This window comes from Hydra viridissima, unplaced genomic scaffold, assembly GCF_058129835.1.
Source record: "Hydra viridissima isolate aposymbiotic clone 2 unplaced genomic scaffold, HvirCarnegie_v1 scaffold_6, whole genome shotgun sequence".
Taxonomy (NCBI): domain Eukaryota; kingdom Metazoa; phylum Cnidaria; class Hydrozoa; order Anthoathecata; family Hydridae; genus Hydra; species Hydra viridissima.
Window position 1 is genome coordinate 7,889,060 of NW_028324305.1, and position 19,137 is coordinate 7,908,196.

A 19,137-nucleotide genomic window follows, 5' to 3' on the forward strand; every position below is an offset into this window, starting at 1 on the left:
AGTCCAACTACAAATACCAATTGTAAATATTTTTATTGTAAATATTGTTTAATGTCATGTGTATAGAAATGTGGCACCTTTTGTCTTTCACTCTAGCAATAAAACAAACTAAAAAGCTAAAAGAAACATCTACCTTTGACCCAAAGATACTTTAGTTAATGAGAAAATTACCTAATATTTTACAGCTATTGAAGAACTTTTAAAATTTTAATACAACTGTCAAAATAAAAATAACTTTAAAGCTTAAATATCAAAATAGAAATCTTATAAACCATAAAAAGCTTAGTTTTCAACAATTTAAATATAATAAAGTTTTGTCAACAATAAAAAGAATAAAGAAAAACACACTTTTTTCAACTTTGTGTGTAATCACAGTATATTACATAGTAATATACTCTGATTACACACAAAGTTGAAAAATTATTAATAATCATTTAATCACTAAAAATTATTAGTAATCACTTATACTACAAAAACTAAAAAGAAGAAAGAAATTCAAGCTTTATTACCTCACTAAATATAAAACTACCTCACTAAATATAAAACTACCTCACTAAATATAAAACTACCTCACTAAATATAAAACTACCTCAAAAAATTAATTTATCTCACATTGAATATATTTTTTACAAGCTAGTATATTGGAATGTTGTCAATAATTGTTGTTATGATTTTAGTTCACTTTTGTGGGATCCCAACAATAGTGCTTCTGAACATCAAGCTGATGTATTAAATTCATATCAACATCAGTTATAGTAAAGTGATTTACCAAGATATTATTTTTGATATGATTAACTGAAGTAGACATTGGAATAACACCTTAAAAAGAGAAACAACCAAACAACTATAAATTTTCTAAAATTTTACAAAAATAAAAAATCAAACATAAAAAAATAATTTTATTATTCATTTTCTCTTAGAGAATTCTAATAAAGCGCTAAAAGCTCAAATAAAATAAAAAAATATTACAAACTTTAATTTATCTTTATTAAAAATCTCACCAACATTTTGTTGCAAAGCCCATTTCAAAAGAATCTGAGCTGTGCTACACTGATATTTTTTTGCCAATTGCTGAATAAGTTTTTCATTAATTAACTAAAGAAAAGGAGAACGAAAATGTATGGTACAAATGCATATAATGTAATATACAGTGAGTCCAAGAATTATATATCATTTAATGTATATTTATATCCAAATATATTACTTGTCCTGTGCCTAGTGAGGAATATGCTTGAAAGAAAATATTTTTTTGATTGCAAAATTCCAATAGCTCACTTTGGTTGAGATGGGGATGAAATTCAACCTTTAGGAGAATAAAAAAAAATTCTATTTAGTTTTTAGTTTCACAATATAATGCAACCCTTAAAAATTCTTATTAAAAAAGATTGGTGCATTTATAAAATATATATTTAGTTAATAAATTTTTTTACAATCTAAGCCATGAACCTGGTTAACTGAGGGTGGAATATCTGCATAAAGAAGCAATTCATCCAGATGTTTTTTTGTGAAATTAGATACACCTATAGACTTTAAGAAACCTATTAAATACAATTCAATATAAAAATACAAAAATTTGAATAATTAGAAATAAACTCTAAAGCACATACTAATGAGATTAGAAACAATAGAATTAAAGAAAAAGTTCTTCGAATCACCTTTGAAAATCTATTGATTTACTGTTTAACTTTCAAAAACCCGACAAAACAACTTTTAAGACTTAATTTTTTAACTTGCAAATGAGTAGATGAACCATCATGAATATTATTTAAAGAGAATTTTCTAAACAATTTTTAGAATACTTAAAACTTTCTTTAAAAGACGCACTTTGAGGGAAATTTTAATTTTTAACAAAATTTGAATAATAAATCTTACCATGCTTGAAAAGATACTGAAAAGCATTCCATGTTTCTTTGCGAAAAAACTTATGCTCTGTACTTTCAGGTGCAAGATTGGATTTTGCTGGCCAATGAATTAAATATAAATCAAGGTAAGTTGTTCTTAAATTGGACAGGGTTTCTCTAACAATTGTAATTGCTGATGAGTAGCCCATGTCTTTTGGCGCTAGAAAAATTTGAAGAAAAATTACCCCCATTCTACTTATACTCAAAATTATAATTCAAAATAAAATCAGATGTCAGAAAATTTAAAAATTTAAAGTAAAAACTTAAGCAATAATTTAAGCAAAAAATCTGTGCCAAATATAAATCATATTACAAAACAAATCAAAAGAGAGTATTGGTAAAAATAAAAATAAAACATGTTGCAGCATTTTTAAAAATTGAAAACTAAAAAGTTTCTTAGAATCAAAAGTTTTCTACTTATTTAGCTTATCGTTAAAAAATATTTGTTCAAAAAATAAAATTGAGCATTATAAAAGATAACAATTTGAACATTTTGCTGCAATTTACATTGTGTAATTTTGTTGCGTTTCTTAGCAGATTATAACACTTTATCTTTAAACATTTCAACTCTCACAAAGGTTTTTACCTAATTTGCTTGTAATAAATAAATCTTGTCTGTTAATTTTATGTTTAATGTAAAGTCTTTCTAACGCAAAACCAATATCTTTTTCATTTTTGTAGCATGAAGCAGTGTCTAAGATAAATAAGTTGAGGTTTTTTTTCTCACTTGTTTCAAAGCAAATTAAAATAGTGCAAAAACAGCACGAAACAAAATTTGGACATTTTTATTTTATGATTATAAAATTGCATTAAATATGAAGAAGAAAGAGTTGAGATAGAACAGTACAACTTGATAAAATAATTTCATATGTATCTATCTATCTGCCTATATATATACATATATATACATATATACATACATACATTCATATATATATATATATATATATATATATATATATATATATATATATATATATATATATATATATATACATATATATATATACATACATACATATATACATACATACATACATACATACATACATACATACATACATACATACATACATACATACATACATACATACATACATACATACATATATATATATATATATATATATATAGAGAGAGAGAGAGAGAGAGAGAGAGAGATAACATTGTACTGTTCTTTTCTGTTTCTTTGAGCTGTTCCAGACCGGTGATTTGAACTTTTGCCAATTCACAGTCTTTCCATGCCCAGATGTTCTCTATAGGGTTTAAATCAGGTAAGTATGGTGGCCAAGGCATTGCTAAAATACTGTTTTCTTCAAACCATTCGTTTGTATAATATGCAGTATGAGCTGTAGTGCCATCTTGTTGAAACTTCCAATCTTCATCTCTAAGCTCAAGATTATATTCTGTTGGAATTAAGTTGTTTTCCAGGATATCTACATACAATCTAGAGTTGATTCTACTAGAATAAGTTTGGCACAAACCAATACATTTGTAGTTAAAACATGACCAGATACCAATAGAGCCTCTGCTTTTTGTGATGTTGGTCTAATATACCTGGAGTGGTATTTGTCATGAGCCATTCTTTTAATGTAATATTAAAATATGGTTAAAAAACTCAAAATTAATTTCATCACTCCAATTTAATTTTTCCTATTGTTCAATGATCCATATCTTCCCACATGTGTATAAGACTTTGTTGGAGCTTGTCTAACCTTTTAGGTGGTAGATGTTGGCTTCTAACCCAGTGTCCCATTATATTCCAAAGATGCTCTATTGGGTTCATATCTGGACTGCAAGCTTGCCACTCCTAAACTTGAATATTAACACTATTTAAGTATTCAGCAACAATATGTGCTGCATGTGGTCTAGCATTTTCCTGCATAAGAAAGAATCCACAAACAGTTCTAAAATGTCTGAGCAAAAGATACCACAAACGGTTCTAAAATTTCTGCTATATATTGTTGAGAAATCAGATGTCCACCATCAACAATTAAAAGGTCTTTTAAAGATAATCCACAGATTATCACTCAGCCACCTCCATATAAATTGGTTACTCAAATGTTACAAGCGAAAATCTTTCATTTGGCCTTCTGCACATTCTTGGGCGGTGATCAAAAATTACAAGGTGAAACCTTAACCCATCTGTAAATAAGACCTGTCCTCAATCATGGATTTCCCAATTCATATGTCTCCTTGCAAAAGCTAGTCTGATTCTTTGGTGATGTACAGACAATCTGGGACCAAAGCAACAACTGTAACACATTTATTAAAATTTAAAATCTGTCTAGCAGTTTGCATTGCAAATAGATGTGTTGCTCAAATGACAGTTATCTTTTCTACTGTTAAAACAATTTAAAACCAGCACTTTTCTTTTAGAAATGAGGTTTAATTACTGCAAAAACATACTACTTATGAAAAGCTGCTATAATTTCAAAATAAAATAAGGAAAACAGTCCAAAACCTACAAAAGGTATAACAAAAATCATTATCATGTTTGTAATTGATAAGTTTGGAAATACATAATATTTTTCAGAATAAGTAAGAAGGTGCAAATGGTGCATTGGTTTTGCGGTAAAGTGTATACATGTAATTTAACTTGCCATTTGAAATGTTAAACAACTCAAAAAGTTTAAAAATAAATTTATTGAATTGTTTAACATTTCAAATTTAAGTTTAAATGAGAAATTCTTTTAATAGAAATTCTTTTTCAAACTTAAGCATGGAAAAGGGCATACCTATTAAGCGATATCCAGATTCAATAGCTGAATCCAACACATTGTATACCACTTCAGAGTTAACATTATTTCTAAGTTTGAATGTTCCAACTATATTGCAATAAAAATGGATTTAAACATTTTTTAAAAGTTAACTATTAAGAATCAATGAAACAATAAGAGTAAAAAAAAAATTTATCATAAAGTTTTGACAAAAATTTTTAACAATTATGAAAAGGAACTTAAACTTTTTTTACTCTGTTAAGTAGAAAAAATTAAGTTCAGAATTTTAATCTGAACTTTAAGAAAAGTACTTTATGTAAAAACTTTTTAAAATTTAAAATAAAAATTGAAAAAAAGAAATAGCACAACAAAAGTTGAAGCAAATAAAAAAATTTTCATAGGAGAAAATAACAAGAGAAAGCAAACTCACTCCCAATCATAGGAATTTCATTTCCACATACTAAAACTCTTGTAGCTGGAGTATTCATGTGAGAACATAAAAATATTTTGCTTTAAATCAGAATCAGTGATAAATTTGTTTTAAAGATCTCAAGCATACAACAACTTAAAATGGAAACTATGATGCTTTTAAATGTCTTATATTATTTGTGCAGCTTCTATATTTTTTTGCACTAAAGAAATATTCAAGAATCAACAAATGTAAATTATCACTAGAATTTTATATAATTCTTTTTTAAAAAAATAAAAATTATCAGTTATCAAAAAAAAAAAGTTTTTGTTTAAAAATCTAAATTTTGGAAAAAAACATTTATATATTCCCATTTTAAACAAAATGTTTGCCAATGAATGAATTTTGTTAAGAACTTCTTAAATAACATTCTGCTTCATTGGTAAAATAAAAAAATTTTATTTCATTACCTGGTCATCATTAATATCAAGTTAAAAAACATAAAATTTTTATGTTGTAAGCAGCAATTTATATTATTCAAAAAATATATTTAAAATTTTTTTCTATGAATGCCAAATGTTGAACTTCTGTGACTTGTTCTGTGTAGGAGCAGAATCTTTACCCAAAACATTGCCTTCATTAAGATTAGGGTCTATCAAGTTAAAAAAAATTTAATAATTTTATAAAAAAAAAAAAATTAAAATTAAAATTTTATTCAAATTTACAACTAAAATATCTTACATTTTGCTGTAATTCTTCTGCTTGGACTGCCAAATTCAATCTAAAAAAAAACAATAATTGCACATAGGTGCATATGAAGCTGGTGTGTAAATCAACCTCTTGATAAAAAAAAAAACAATAATTGCACATAGTTGCATATGAAGCTGGTGTGTAAATCAACCTCTTGATAAAAAAAAAAAAACAATAATTGCACATAGGTGCATATGAAGCTGGTGTGTAAATCAACCTCTTGATAAAAAGTTTTAATTAGAAAAAGAATAGTTAATATTTTATCATTTATAAGTTGAGATTTTTAATACCCCTGGTTATTATTATCTTTAAGAAATGCTCTAAAATTAAAGACAATTTTTTAAAATTCAATCATAAAAAAAAATTTTAAAAATTTTGATAGAAGTTTTTTTACTAGCCATTGAAACATCATCCTTTTCAGTACCACCAAAAATCTCCTGATTTTTACAAATTACGGAAAAGTCATTTACAAATACTTTTGCTATTACTGGAAGTATAAGTATTTTAATATCCACAAAGTATCATCCTCTGTGTCATCCAGCACATTGAATATAAAACATTTTTAAAAAATTTATTATAATTTCTTCAGATGTTTCACATATTTCTTTTACCAATGAGAAATTGTTGATACACCTGTTCTGCATATCTTAAATTATTGTTCTGAAACAAACCAGGGTTCATTATTTCATAAATGATTATCCTAGCACAGTTTGTTTAAACATCAAAAAATTCTAGAAATATATGAATTTTATTGACGTTCCATTCATCTTTTAGTTTTTGTTACATAATCGTCAAATAGCCATTAAGCTTTTAATTTTTACATTTTTTGTGTACTCAAAAACAACTTGGTATATAAGTAGACCTAATATGATAAATCGACTCAACAAGTCAAGGTCATTTTTATAACGCCATACACAATTATAAGTAAAACTTATAAGTAATACATCAAAAGCACTATAACTTCATATTTATTCATGGAATTTTGATGAAACCATTTTGACGATTATTTGCAAAATTCAGAGTTTTTTATCTGAGTATTACATTGCCTTTCACCCAGCTAACTTGCAAATTTTTTCTTACCCAGTTAATTTTTTTCCAAATTACCCTGGTAATTGCAGGTAATTTTAAATTTTTTAAACTTTTCTAGATTCTTGTAAATGAAACTTTAATGCTGTGATCAACTTTAATTACTAGAGGACTTTTAAAGACATGAAAAAAGTTTTATAATATAAATCCACCTTTGAGATATTTGTTGAGGTTTCCAGCTTAGTCTGTAGTTGTTACTAATATAATATAAATAAAATTGAGATTTTCAGCATGTAGAGGAATTATTTATTCATTTATTATAAAAATTATTGTTTAATATATGATCATTTTTTAACATATAAATATTTACCATAACAGTCACAATTACATAATAACATACAATTACTTTTTATCATATAACTATTTTTAACATCATCATTATATTTAACAGAAACAAAATTAAAAATTTGAAAATACCAACTTTAATGATGTCAGTTCTCAAAGAAAATCACATCTTTGGGTATATTTTTTGTATTGCAAAACAGAAGATAGTGCAAAGTGCAAAATTTTTTTAGCAGTTTTAAAAGTATTCGGAACAAAAAATCTTTTTTACCACCTTCAGACAAAGTACAAATTCAAGTTACATTTTGCTGCTAGAAAGATTAGTCACTAGAAAAACCAATTAACACCAAAGATTTCACATATTGATGCTTTAAAAAAGGCTTAAAACTTTTTGATAAAGTGAAAATCAATTGGTTGCAGCTACTAATGCAAGGCCTAAAAATTTTTAAAAACTTTTTACAAATAAATTACAAATAAGTTGAACCCGATTGTAATTAAGAATGATCTTGGACACCAAACTGCAATATATTAATTTTTATGAATCAATCGTGAATTTAAAAAACAACTAGCAGTTATGAAAGATTTGTTATAAACCTTACACAACACCATTGAAAAGCTTAGCGCTCACCTATATATATATATATATATAATAATGAGTTCTAATCATAAAACTTGCTTGAGTATAATTGTGCTACCAAGAGAAACTTGTTTCTTTTTGATTATCGAGTTTACGATTCTTTTTCCTCCCTTTTGAAATTTTTCTAAAAGTGCTTATAAATGTCAGGCTTGTGTGCTTGAGAGCAGATTCCAATTACTTAAAGACATTGTTGACACTACTTCTCAACAGACAGTAAATTTTTAAAAAGATACTTCTTTGGAATCGGACTTGATGGTCGCCTTTTTTTTTCTTTCTTTCTCCTTGTTATCGAACAATCTTGCTTATGAAATATCTTTGTGGCATAAAGATGACAGTTCTTAGTCCTTCAAAAGAGATGTCTCTAATTCTGAATGAATGTTTATAGCGTAAAATAACCCCATTCAACTCAAAAGTTTACAATTAGCTCTATAACAAAATTAGACATGCAGATATATATATATATATATATATATATATATATATATATATATATATATATATATATATATATATATATATATATATATATATAAAATCATAAGTGTCAATATTATGATTATATATATATAATCATAAGTGTATTTGTAATGCGTTTATTTTCTTATTGCTCTAAAACAATTTTCTGACTTTTTCTCTGTAACGATGCCAAGTTTTATTAACAATTAAACCATCATCGAGCAAGTATGAGCTTTTTTTAATTGATGCTTTGATTTTAATGCACCAGTTCTACAAAAAACTTATTAAAAAATGTAGCTTAAAGATAAAAGATATAAAGCTTGCTAAATCTTAAAAAGAAATAATTGATAAAAATATTCATGTAATACCCAGGCAAATTTATAATTACCCATTACATTTGTAAATTTTTTCTGCAGGGTAATATAAATATTGATAAAATCTGAGAGGATAAAAATCACAATTTATTTAGTTGTGAAAAAATTCAAACCTGATTGAGTATTTTTTTCTGAATTAATTCTATTTTGGATGTCCGAGTACAGCCACAAGCTATTTAAAAAGAAATAACATTTTTTAAAAATGTTTATACAGAAAAAGAAGACTTTTTGCAAAGAATTTTCTGCTGAGCTTCTTAATGACATGGTTTTACTTTTGATTAGAGATAGAAATAGGTAAGAACAAAAAGACTGTAAATATTTTAAAATAAAAACATGAAACTTGAAGCATACCAGCAAATAGTGGCCACACCTTATCAGAAGCAGAAGCAAAGTCAGAAGGAGTTCTAAAAAAAGATTTAAAGGATACAAAAATTCCAAAAATGCAATTCAGATATTTTATTGGGTTTTTATTTTTAAAAGAACTCTTTACACTTAAGATTTACAATAATTAAATTAATTTATATTAGAAGATTTTTAATCATGGATTACAAATTTGCTTGGTGCAATTATAACTTTTAATTGACAAAGGAGAACCTTAAAAACAAATTATTTATTACATTCAAAATACTGTTCTCACTTTGAAGTAATAGAATAATACTAGAAATATTAATATTGATAGAAATAGAATATTTATTTTGTTGTGACTAAGGATTTAAATTTTGCTTATAGGAAAATTTCTAACTGGAATATTTTGTATTTGTTTCTCTTATTTATGTAGTAAAAATATTATTTAAAAAGATTTTTTGTTAACATTGAAAAAACATTTTTTACAACATGAATATTTACTTTGCAATATCAAAAAATTAAAATTTAATTCCAAAACCAATAGCAACCAAAAGCAGTTTTTGATCCTAGTGGTCCACACTTCTTTTATATGATCCTTGTGGACCACACTTTTTTCATATGAACCCTGTGGTCTATACTTCTTTTATAACTTTGCAAAGAGGATTTGAATTTTACACAAGTTTCTCTGGTTTTTGAGGTTTTCTGAGTCTAATTTACATATGAAGAAAGACCAGATATTAGTTTAACATCTCATATCTTATACCATATGGTATTTCACATTTTCAAGATGATTTTCTTCAGAAATAACCTCAAATTTTCATATTTTTCAGCTTTTAAAAAAGAACTGAAATAGTGTAGATTTCCCTAATTCCGAACAAAATTGTACTTAAAGTTGAATAACTCCGCTCGCTTTTTGAATTTTGTATTAATTTTTTTAAATAAGTAAACTGGAACCTAAACTGAATCGAACCATATTAAGCAACAAGTATATTTATTATAAAAATATTGCTAATTTTTAAATTTAAAAAGTAAAGTTTTCATTCGCAATTAGGAACATGTGTTCCTAATTCCGAATGTACATATCAAATCCCAAAAAATGGCATTCAATTTAAAAAAAGTAAATAATTTATACTAGCGTAGACCTCTAGCTTAGAGTAAGGTAAAAAGATTTTTAAAATTTAAAATTACTTTTATTTTAATGTAAGGGTATAGCATTGTGTTGGTGCAGAGTGTGCATTAACTATTTATTAGATCCTGTCTTCCATTATTTTTTTGTAATCAGTTAAAAAAAAAACTTTCATAGTAACTGCCTGTTTCTGTCAGCTAACCAGAAGAAATCTCAGTTATTAGTATCAGGCTGGTTGCAGCCTTAGCGAATACTTCCCCATTAATCAAAAAGGAAGCTTTAGTGCTTTTTTATCATATAGCAATGCAGTTTTATCCTTTTTTGCAGTTGTATTTTGAAATGGCAGTAATTCAAAGACTGAAACATTGTTCATTGTAATTTTGCTCACTGAAAATTACTATTTTATAATCTTCCATTATTTTAACTACGCCACTATTCTTCGCCATTAAACAGTATCGCAGTTAGTTTTTATTAAATAGTATTGCAGCAATATATCTGTATTTGTCTATTATCTGTAAATTATCAAATCTGTACAGTACAGTTACGGTTGCTATCTCCAAATGAATACTAACTCATTTGGAGGTGGCAACCCTAGCTGTACTGTACAGATTTGATAATTTTTAAAAAACTATAGTGAAAAAGTTGTTGGATTCAAAAAATATTGTTTTATAACATCAAGCTACAAAAATTACAACTAATAAAAGTTATTCACACTCCTTGCACATGAATTCAACTGTTTCGTGATAACTGATAATACAAGGAATACACGACCAGTTAGAACACTTTTCACTTGCAACCCATTTGCTGCTTGTAGCTTCGTCCCAAAGGCTTCCGCAGGAAATACAAAGACAATTGATATGGTAGGATTACAGCTGGCAGCAGGAAGATACTCAATATTTTGACTAATTAATGTTGATTAATTGATTAACTCAAAATTAATGTGAGATGTATGGCTGTCTAAAAAAAGAATTTTAGATCCTTGAAGTTTGTTTGCGTGAACTAAAAAAATTGAACAAAATAATTCTATGAAATTTTCGCTTTCCATCCAACCTGATTTGCTGGTAGAATAATAAACATCATAAGTCCCACCTTGAACCCAAGCTTTCATCAAATTTTGACCTTTATAAACAACCTAATGAGGTAGGAAATTTCCAATTGTAGTCATGCTTTTTTTTTTGTTGGGGCAAGTTGTTTTGGATTTTTTATTCCTTTTCAACAAGCAATTTTGACTTTACCTTGATCGAATTTCAATCCACTTTCATCACAGTTGAACACATGAAACAGCTTTTCATTTAAATTATGCTCTCGATGAACAGCATCAACTTGGCTGAACCATTCATCGGTAATTGCTGATTGCGAAGACACCGCTCTTACAGCTTGCATGCTAGTAGCCTTTCTTTCACATATATTTTTCGCATATCTTTTTATGAAACTATTGTACCACTTTCGAGTAGGTTTACCGGTCTTGAATAAATGAGTTTGTTTAGATTCCTTCAAATAGTTTTTGACCACAGTTAAAATATAATTTCTTTTTAAGCTGAAGCCAATGTCACTCATAAACTGTACAAGTTCAACTATAAGCCTCTTTGCTACTTGGCTTATTGCTCTGGGCCTACCAACATTTATTCCTTTAAGTCTGCAAAAAATAGTTGTTTTAGGAATGTTATAACATAAAGTGGCTTCTGTATATGACATCTTATTATTATTGATAGCCTCAATACAGAGTTTAATTTTTGTTTTGCGATCTTCATTTTTTTCAACTTCAACATTTTTTTTTTATTAATAAACGTTAAGATAAACAAAACGTTTAGAAATTCAATAAAAAGATTAAAAGCGTTTATTAGTTTCTAAGTTAATGTTGTTAAAATACTATTGTTAAATATTGTGGTTAATTACTTGCACGTCAAAACGCTAACTTTTGCAAAAAAAAGTTCATTCCAAAATCTGTTCGGAATTTGGGGAAGTTTTTAATTATGCAGAAAAGTACTGTTTTTAAGATATCTTACGAAGTATTGCTAATTTTTGACTTTTTTTTTCAGATAAATAATCACCATCAAATTCTACATCAAACAGTACGCAATTTAAATGGTCTTTTTTTTTTTTAAGTCGGTTTTATATTGCTGGTTTTTCAGGGTTTTAAAAAGTGTTTTGCTTGCAATATATATTTTAAAAATATTTTTTCATATTCTCATTACCCTAGTCTTCCAATTTATTAATCAGTTTTCCTTTTAAGGATCCCACAAAAATAAAAGATGTAAAAATAATGAACTAAAGCTGTTCGGAATTAGGGAAGTCTACGGTATCTGGTCTTTTTTCATATGTAAATTAGACACAGAAAACCTCAAAATCATTCCTAGTGTAGATACCTGTTATAAAGAGCTCATTAAAAATGTGTCAGATCTTCCATGAAGATATGATGTATTAACTTTGTGAACAAATGTCTAATATACTTGTTATCTAAAACGAAGTTGTGTTTTTAAAAATTTTAAGAAAATGATAAATATTAACTGCAATTTGGGTTGGATCAATGTAGAAAACATCAAGGTTGATTTCCTTTTCTTAATAGTTAATCTATTGCTAAAACTTTACACACATTCTACTTCTTTGCACATTTCAGATAAGACATACTAAATAGACAACAACTCAAATTAAATGCATGCACAGAATTGGATTGGATAAAATCTTTATTCTGTACTATGAATTTACACTTTATACATTACATTGTAGCAAGTGTGATACTGATTATAGGTTGTGTGGTATCTTAATAAAACTAGTTTTAACTTTAGCCAAGTGAAACTCAAAACCCAGTTTAAAATCCTTAACTATTTTATCTTCCAATATGTATTATCACCTAAACAACTTGGGTTCTCTAATATTCTCTGAAAACCCATTTTAAAGAAGATACAAACTTCAGTTGCACATATTACTTTATGAAAATCATTTTATAAACAAGCATTTAACTGATTGGAATACAGAATAATTGCAACATAACGAAAAATACAGAAAATGATTATTTGAAATTTTACAACTTTATAAATAGTTAAATGTTTATTAATTTGATTACTTTTCAAACAGACTTAATATAGAATTTAAAAAAATAAGTTATAAAATTACCTTCCTTCTGAATCTCTAGAATCAGTATGAGCTTTGCAATTAATTAAAAATAGTATAACCTAAAGGTATTTGTGCAAGAAAATATTAAAAGAATGTCTATACTGCAGGTAATAGTGAAGAACTATAATCATATCTCTAATAAAAGAAAAAAATTAGTAAGAATATTATCATATTCTACAACTTCCATCACTAGAGCTGTAACATTAAAAAAACATTAAAAAGATTGGACCTCCCTTATGAAGCAACAAAGTGGCAGATAAAAAGGTATGAAGGGATCAAAAACAGAAGTAGCTTTTGTCACTACAGTGATAATATAACACACACATATAATACTATTTATATAATACATATACATGTTATATATATATATATATATATATATATATATATATATATATATATATATATATATATATATATATATATATATATATATATATATATATATATATATATATATATATATATATACATATACGAATTTGTAAAACAATAAGAAACACTTAACATATAATACCTTTCCTCGCTCTTGAAATGTTGCTGCATGAAGAGGAGTCCACAAGGTATTTTTATTTTGCCAATTTAAATCTATGAAAAAATTTGTTGTAATAATCAGTATCCTTTTATGTTTTTACTTAATCTACATCATTATACCAGATAGATATATCTGTTGTTATTTATATAGTAATTTTTTTTCTAGGCTTTTATTATCTACAAATAAAGTTGTTTTAGATTTAAAAAAAAAAAAAGAGAGAGAGACAGTTTACATGAAAATAACATAAAATGTAAAACATACCCACACCATTTTCAACCAGAGCTTTCACGATATCATATAAACCCCAAAAGCATGCTAAACAGTAGAATGTGAAAAACTTTTACTCATCTACATTATTAAAATGAAATAGTTTTAAACACTTAGTGAATAATACATACACTGCTATAAGTTTATAAGCATACAAATCTAAATGTATACATACATACATACATACATACATACAACATACATACATACATACATACATACATACATACATACATACATACATACATACATACATACATACATACATACATACATACATACATACATACATACATACATACATACATACATACATACATATATATATGCATATACATAGATATTGGATAGATATAAAGATAGCTAAATTTACAGAAATAAAGGATAGAGATATTAACACTCGTATGCGCACACACACACACACACACTCACACATACACTCGCAAGCACGCACATAATCTCAGCTATATACCAATGTATAATTGGCTTTGTAGGTTTTCTTTATTGTTCTTTAAGTTTAGTTGCACAGATTCTGTCAGAAACTGTTCAACCAGCTATAAAATAAAAAGGAACTGATATTATTTAAAGTTTAATCTGAAATTTCTGTTTCAATTTTTTTTTTGGGTTTAAGTTCTTACATCGGGATTTCCTTTTATAGTCAATGTTGATAATTCTTGATGGTCTAATTTCAAAGAAGTTAAATATTCCACAGTTATTTTTGAATATTCCATTTTAACTGTAGCTCGTCAGTTTTAATTTCTGATTAAAAATCCCGGTTTTTAGCAAGGAGGTTCCCCATACATTTACATCTAAAGGGAATCTCACACACAGACACTCACTTATTAAACTATATTAAAACTGTCTTTTTTTCAAACAATACCAAACACTATTTTAACAAACAAAAGCAATATTTATCAAAATTTTAAATAGCTTTTTGTATTTATATATATATATATATATATATATATATATATATATATATATATATATATATATATATATATATATATATATTATATATATATATTTGTATTACGTACAGTGAGCAAAAAAATTAATCATGCACCATAGTAAAAGCTTTTTAAAACTGAATTTAAACTAAATTAAGTTAAAATTTATGATTTTTATATTAAATAATTTAAATTTATATATAAATTTATCGAAAAAGGAACTAAAAAATTACAAAATAATAATATAAGTTACGAAAAATTACAAAAGAAATAAAAAATCAAAAAACCAAGGCAAAAAAATTAAACATGCATAATATAAAAAATTAAATTAAATTAAAAATAAAGAAAATTAATATAAAATTAATAACGCGTAGGTCCACCATTTGATTGAATGACGGCTAAACAACGTCTAGGCATTGAATTTACCAAGTTTCTGGTAATATCTGACCCGATTTCCGACCAAAAACTCGAAATTAAGTTTTTGAGATCGGCTTTCTTCGAAATTCGCCGATCTTTTAATTTTTTCTCGACGTAAGCCCAAAGATGCTCGATTGGGTTTAAGTCTGGTGATTGAGCAACCCATTCGAGCATTTTGAACCCTGAAACTTTTAAATATTCGACGACCGAACGAGCCGTATGCTTAGGATCATTGTCGTGTTGAAAGATAAAATTATCTTTCAACCCGACAATAGATGTACCAGATGAAATATATGACAGCCACAGTGGTGAAAACTCATCATCTGAATCATCATCTGAACCATCATCTGAATCAATTATTTGATAAATTTTTGTAATTTTGTAATAATATATAAATTAAATGAAAAAAGAAAATATTCCGATGTGTTTACAATCATTTGTGATGATTTGCGAAATGTAAATAAAATGTAAAAAAAAAAAAAAGATTTAATCTTTTTATTTTCTGATATTTTACGATGGTTTGTGGTGGTTTGCAAAATTTTGCTGTAATTTTGCGAAAACCTCGTAATTATAGATAAATACATCGGAAATATCACAATATTACTAGTTTACACTGCAAATACGATTTATTGTGAAATTATGCGAAAATATCGTACGATGATGCGTAAATCTCGAAATATATCGGAGAGTGCGTGAAATTTTCCGCATCGGCCTCGGACTACATTGCACCTCCGATGTGATACCGTTCCTCACCATTGTATTACATCAGAGTCACCTTTATAAACTATTTCTCACATCGGAATTTACGCATTTACGCAATTTCCGATGGCGAGATGCTCCAGTTTCAGCTTGTTTCGATTTCGGCTTCACTCAAACTTCGGTTTCGGTTTTGGTTACGGTTTTAATTACGGTTCTACTGAAACGAAATTAATTAGCTGATTGTAATAAAAACGTTTTTAAAAACTCTCTGGAAAAATATTTTTGGATACTCTTTAAATTACTTAGATGTACATAACTAGACTCTTAAAATAATTTTTTTTATAAGGAAAGATATTAAATTTTAGTTTGAATGAGTATTAAAATTGTAATTGAACAACATTTTGAAGAATGCCAAGGTCAATGACCGAAATTTGGAATCAATTTGATGAAGAGGTCAGTACTACACCTGATGAAGAGCGACTTGTTACAGCAAAATTCAATTATTGTTTCGCAATTTGCAAGTTGGCAGACAGAAACACATCTGGCATGAGATCACATTTGACAAGGAAACATCCTGTTCAGTTTGCAGACCTGGAGAAAAAGCGCCATGTTAATGGCGCTTTTAATGAGTTAGAACAGGTGTAATAAAGTTTGGAAACGTTTTTACTTTTTTAATTTAAATAATAACTTTTATTTTCATATGCGTTAGTTATTACTACTATTACAATACCAAGGTTTAACAAGATTTAACGATACATATCAATAACTTTCGATAGATGCTGATGAATGTTTCAATATTAGGTATTTTAATGAGTTTCATATTAATTTTTAGAACTACAATGAAAACGAAGCTTATGAGCTGGTCCGAGATGAAAAGACGCCAGTAGTGTTGAGCAGTAGAGTTAAACGAGGAAGACTTTCCGAAACATCAGCAGAAAAGGTCCAAAATTTAAAGAATTGGGTCAAATACAAGCCACAAGACCATGAACAGCTTAGAGGAGACATTGAAATTGTCAAGATTTTAGCCCGTTTAAAGTTGCCATTCTCTTTGGTTGAACATGAAGCTTTTAAAGATTTTGTTCACTACTGGAACTCAAAAATGAATGTGAAGGCTGCAACAACATACTCCCGGTTCAAGTATGCAAAATCTTAATTGTTTTAAATAAATTTTATTGTGGGGAGTCAATTCAATGGAAGTTCCAAGAGAACTAAATCTTTTAAAAAGCCACTTTTTTAAGACCAATCCACACCAACTTTTTTTTTGGTTATCTTAGTAGGTAACCAAATTGATATGTAACGAGAAATACCAATAATTTTTTATTTTAATTTTAGGTTGCCGTTGTTGTACAAAAATGTGAAAATCTGTGTGGATGACATTCTAAAGGAGGAATTGCCAAAGACCACTGGATTTGCAATCTCAACTTACCTTTGGCAAAGTAGAACAATGATGCATACCAAGCCAGTTTGCACTATGTGAGTGAAGACTTCCGGTTAAAGATATTTGTGATTGGAGTTTTTCCGTTTTCTGAACGATATACAGCTGAAACCATTGTTCTTCGTCTGGATAAGTATGTTTTAGTATTTTATTTTTGTTATGTTAAAATTTCTGTAAATTAAGTTAACCGTTTGAATTATTTAGATAACTTTTTATTACAAAAAAGTAAAATCCGCCATTTAGTTTAAAATTAATGGCACAATTTAATACTTTTATTTATATCTAAGATAACAACAAAAGTATTAGTTTGTATTTTAAAACATAAAAAAGCAAACAACTAATTTTACTTTGATTTGCAGGAATGTCTCAGAGTTGGCCGGAAATAATGCAGTTTCGTCCGTTGTGTGTGTCCATGATTCAGCCGCTAATATGAAGGCGGCAATTAACAAGTGCAATTTTGTAGATGCATCTCTTTTGTGTGTTGATCATCTTTTGAATTTGGCAGTTGAAGCAACTGTCAAAGAAACAAAAGGTTTTGACAGTTTTGATCTTCACGAAGCAATCCAAAGAGCAACTGAATTAAGTTCAAGATGTCACAAGTCATCTTTGTCTGGGCAAAGAATTAAAAAAGAGGTAATTAGTTTTTAGTTTTTAGTCTTTTAACTAAGAATTTTTTTTTTAGTTAAACTCATATTTGCAAATAAAAGAGAATTTTGCAGAATTCACTTTTGCTAATGGCTGTCTTTTGCGCAATCTTTCGAAATTTAAATTCTCAAACTTGGAGCAAAATTGCAAAACTTAGTTCTGCTAAAATCAACTTCATTTGATGCCCGAAAAAAATAAAAGACGTTATAATGACGTTAACCGAATTTATTTATAAACAAAATGACCGAGTTGCTGATATATTTGGTGAGGAAAAAGTTTTCTTTAGAAATATTTATCAAATACTAATTGAATTAACACACACACACGCACGCACACGCGCGCGCACACACGCGCACACACACGCACACACACACGCGCACACACGCACACACACACACACACAAAATACAATTATGCCAATCACCAAAATAATCGCTGTTAGAGATAGCCACTTCATTCCGTTTAAAAATATAAAATAAAATGTATTCAATTTCCTTTATTTTTATTTCATCGGCGAGTACTATTTTCCATACCTATTTTTTCGTATAGCTATAATATTTTTAAATTTCAATTAAATTATCCGATTTATCCGATTAAAATTTAACTATCAAAAAACTAACTGAAACCCAAAGACAAAAAAGTTAATTAAAAACCAATCGAAACTGAATATTGAAATCTATAAACCCCTTATTTAGAATCAAAGGTTTCAAATTCTTTTTTCTTTTATAACTTAAATTCTTTACGCTTAACTACTCCATTCTAAAAGCTGTCATTCTATTGATTTTAAAAGTTTGAGTTCCAAAAAGTCATTGGAGCTTTGGTTTTGAAATAAATCAAAAACTTAATAATAATTAAAAAAGAATATTTATGATTAGTTTTAGTTAACAAATCAGTAACAATATGTAATAAAGTTTATAAATATATATATATATACAAATCAGCAGTATCAAATGAAAAACTTTTTATTAAGTTTAAACAATGCCTAGGTA

The 19,137-nt window shown here is 27.2% G+C and overlaps 2 protein-coding genes across 3 annotated transcripts; one reads left to right on the top strand and one right to left on the bottom strand.

Annotated features, from left to right (window-relative positions):
• Positions 1 to 590: 590 nt before the first annotated feature.
• On the bottom strand, positions 591 to 14,737 carry LOC145189720 (uncharacterized). The gene is made up of 17 exons (XM_090091446.1): positions 14,641 to 14,737; positions 14,475 to 14,556; positions 13,997 to 14,050; positions 13,718 to 13,788; positions 13,201 to 13,259; positions 8,967 to 9,019; positions 8,729 to 8,787; positions 5,772 to 5,811; positions 5,597 to 5,682; positions 5,052 to 5,133; positions 4,640 to 4,729; positions 2,488 to 2,595; positions 1,873 to 2,061; positions 1,447 to 1,538; positions 1,205 to 1,303; positions 1,002 to 1,095; positions 591 to 819 (listed from the first exon to the last, which is right to left on the bottom strand). Exons 1-17 carry the CDS (start codon positions 14,731 to 14,733, stop codon positions 674 to 676), a joined length of 1,497 nt encoding a protein of 498 aa, XP_089947572.1. The 5' UTR covers positions 14,734 to 14,737; the 3' UTR covers positions 591 to 673.
• Positions 14,738 to 16,431: 1,694 nt separating this feature from the next.
• Positions 16,432 to 18,136, top strand: LOC149886854 (uncharacterized). 2 transcript variants are annotated; one of them, XM_090089813.1, is made up of 4 exons: positions 16,432 to 16,707; positions 16,901 to 17,242; positions 17,401 to 17,636; positions 17,863 to 18,136. In XM_090089813.1, the coding sequence occupies exons 1-2, from the start codon at positions 16,477 to 16,479 to the stop codon at positions 17,219 to 17,221; spliced, it is 552 nt and encodes a 183-aa protein (XP_089945939.1). In that variant the 5' UTR covers positions 16,432 to 16,476; the 3' UTR covers positions 17,222 to 17,242; positions 17,401 to 17,636; positions 17,863 to 18,136. The 2 variants fall into 2 exon arrangements, with proteins under 2 accessions (XP_089945939.1, XP_089945940.1); XM_090089814.1 differs by having other exon boundaries at positions 16,901 to 17,008.
• The last annotated feature ends 1,001 nt before the right edge of the window (positions 18,137 to 19,137 follow it).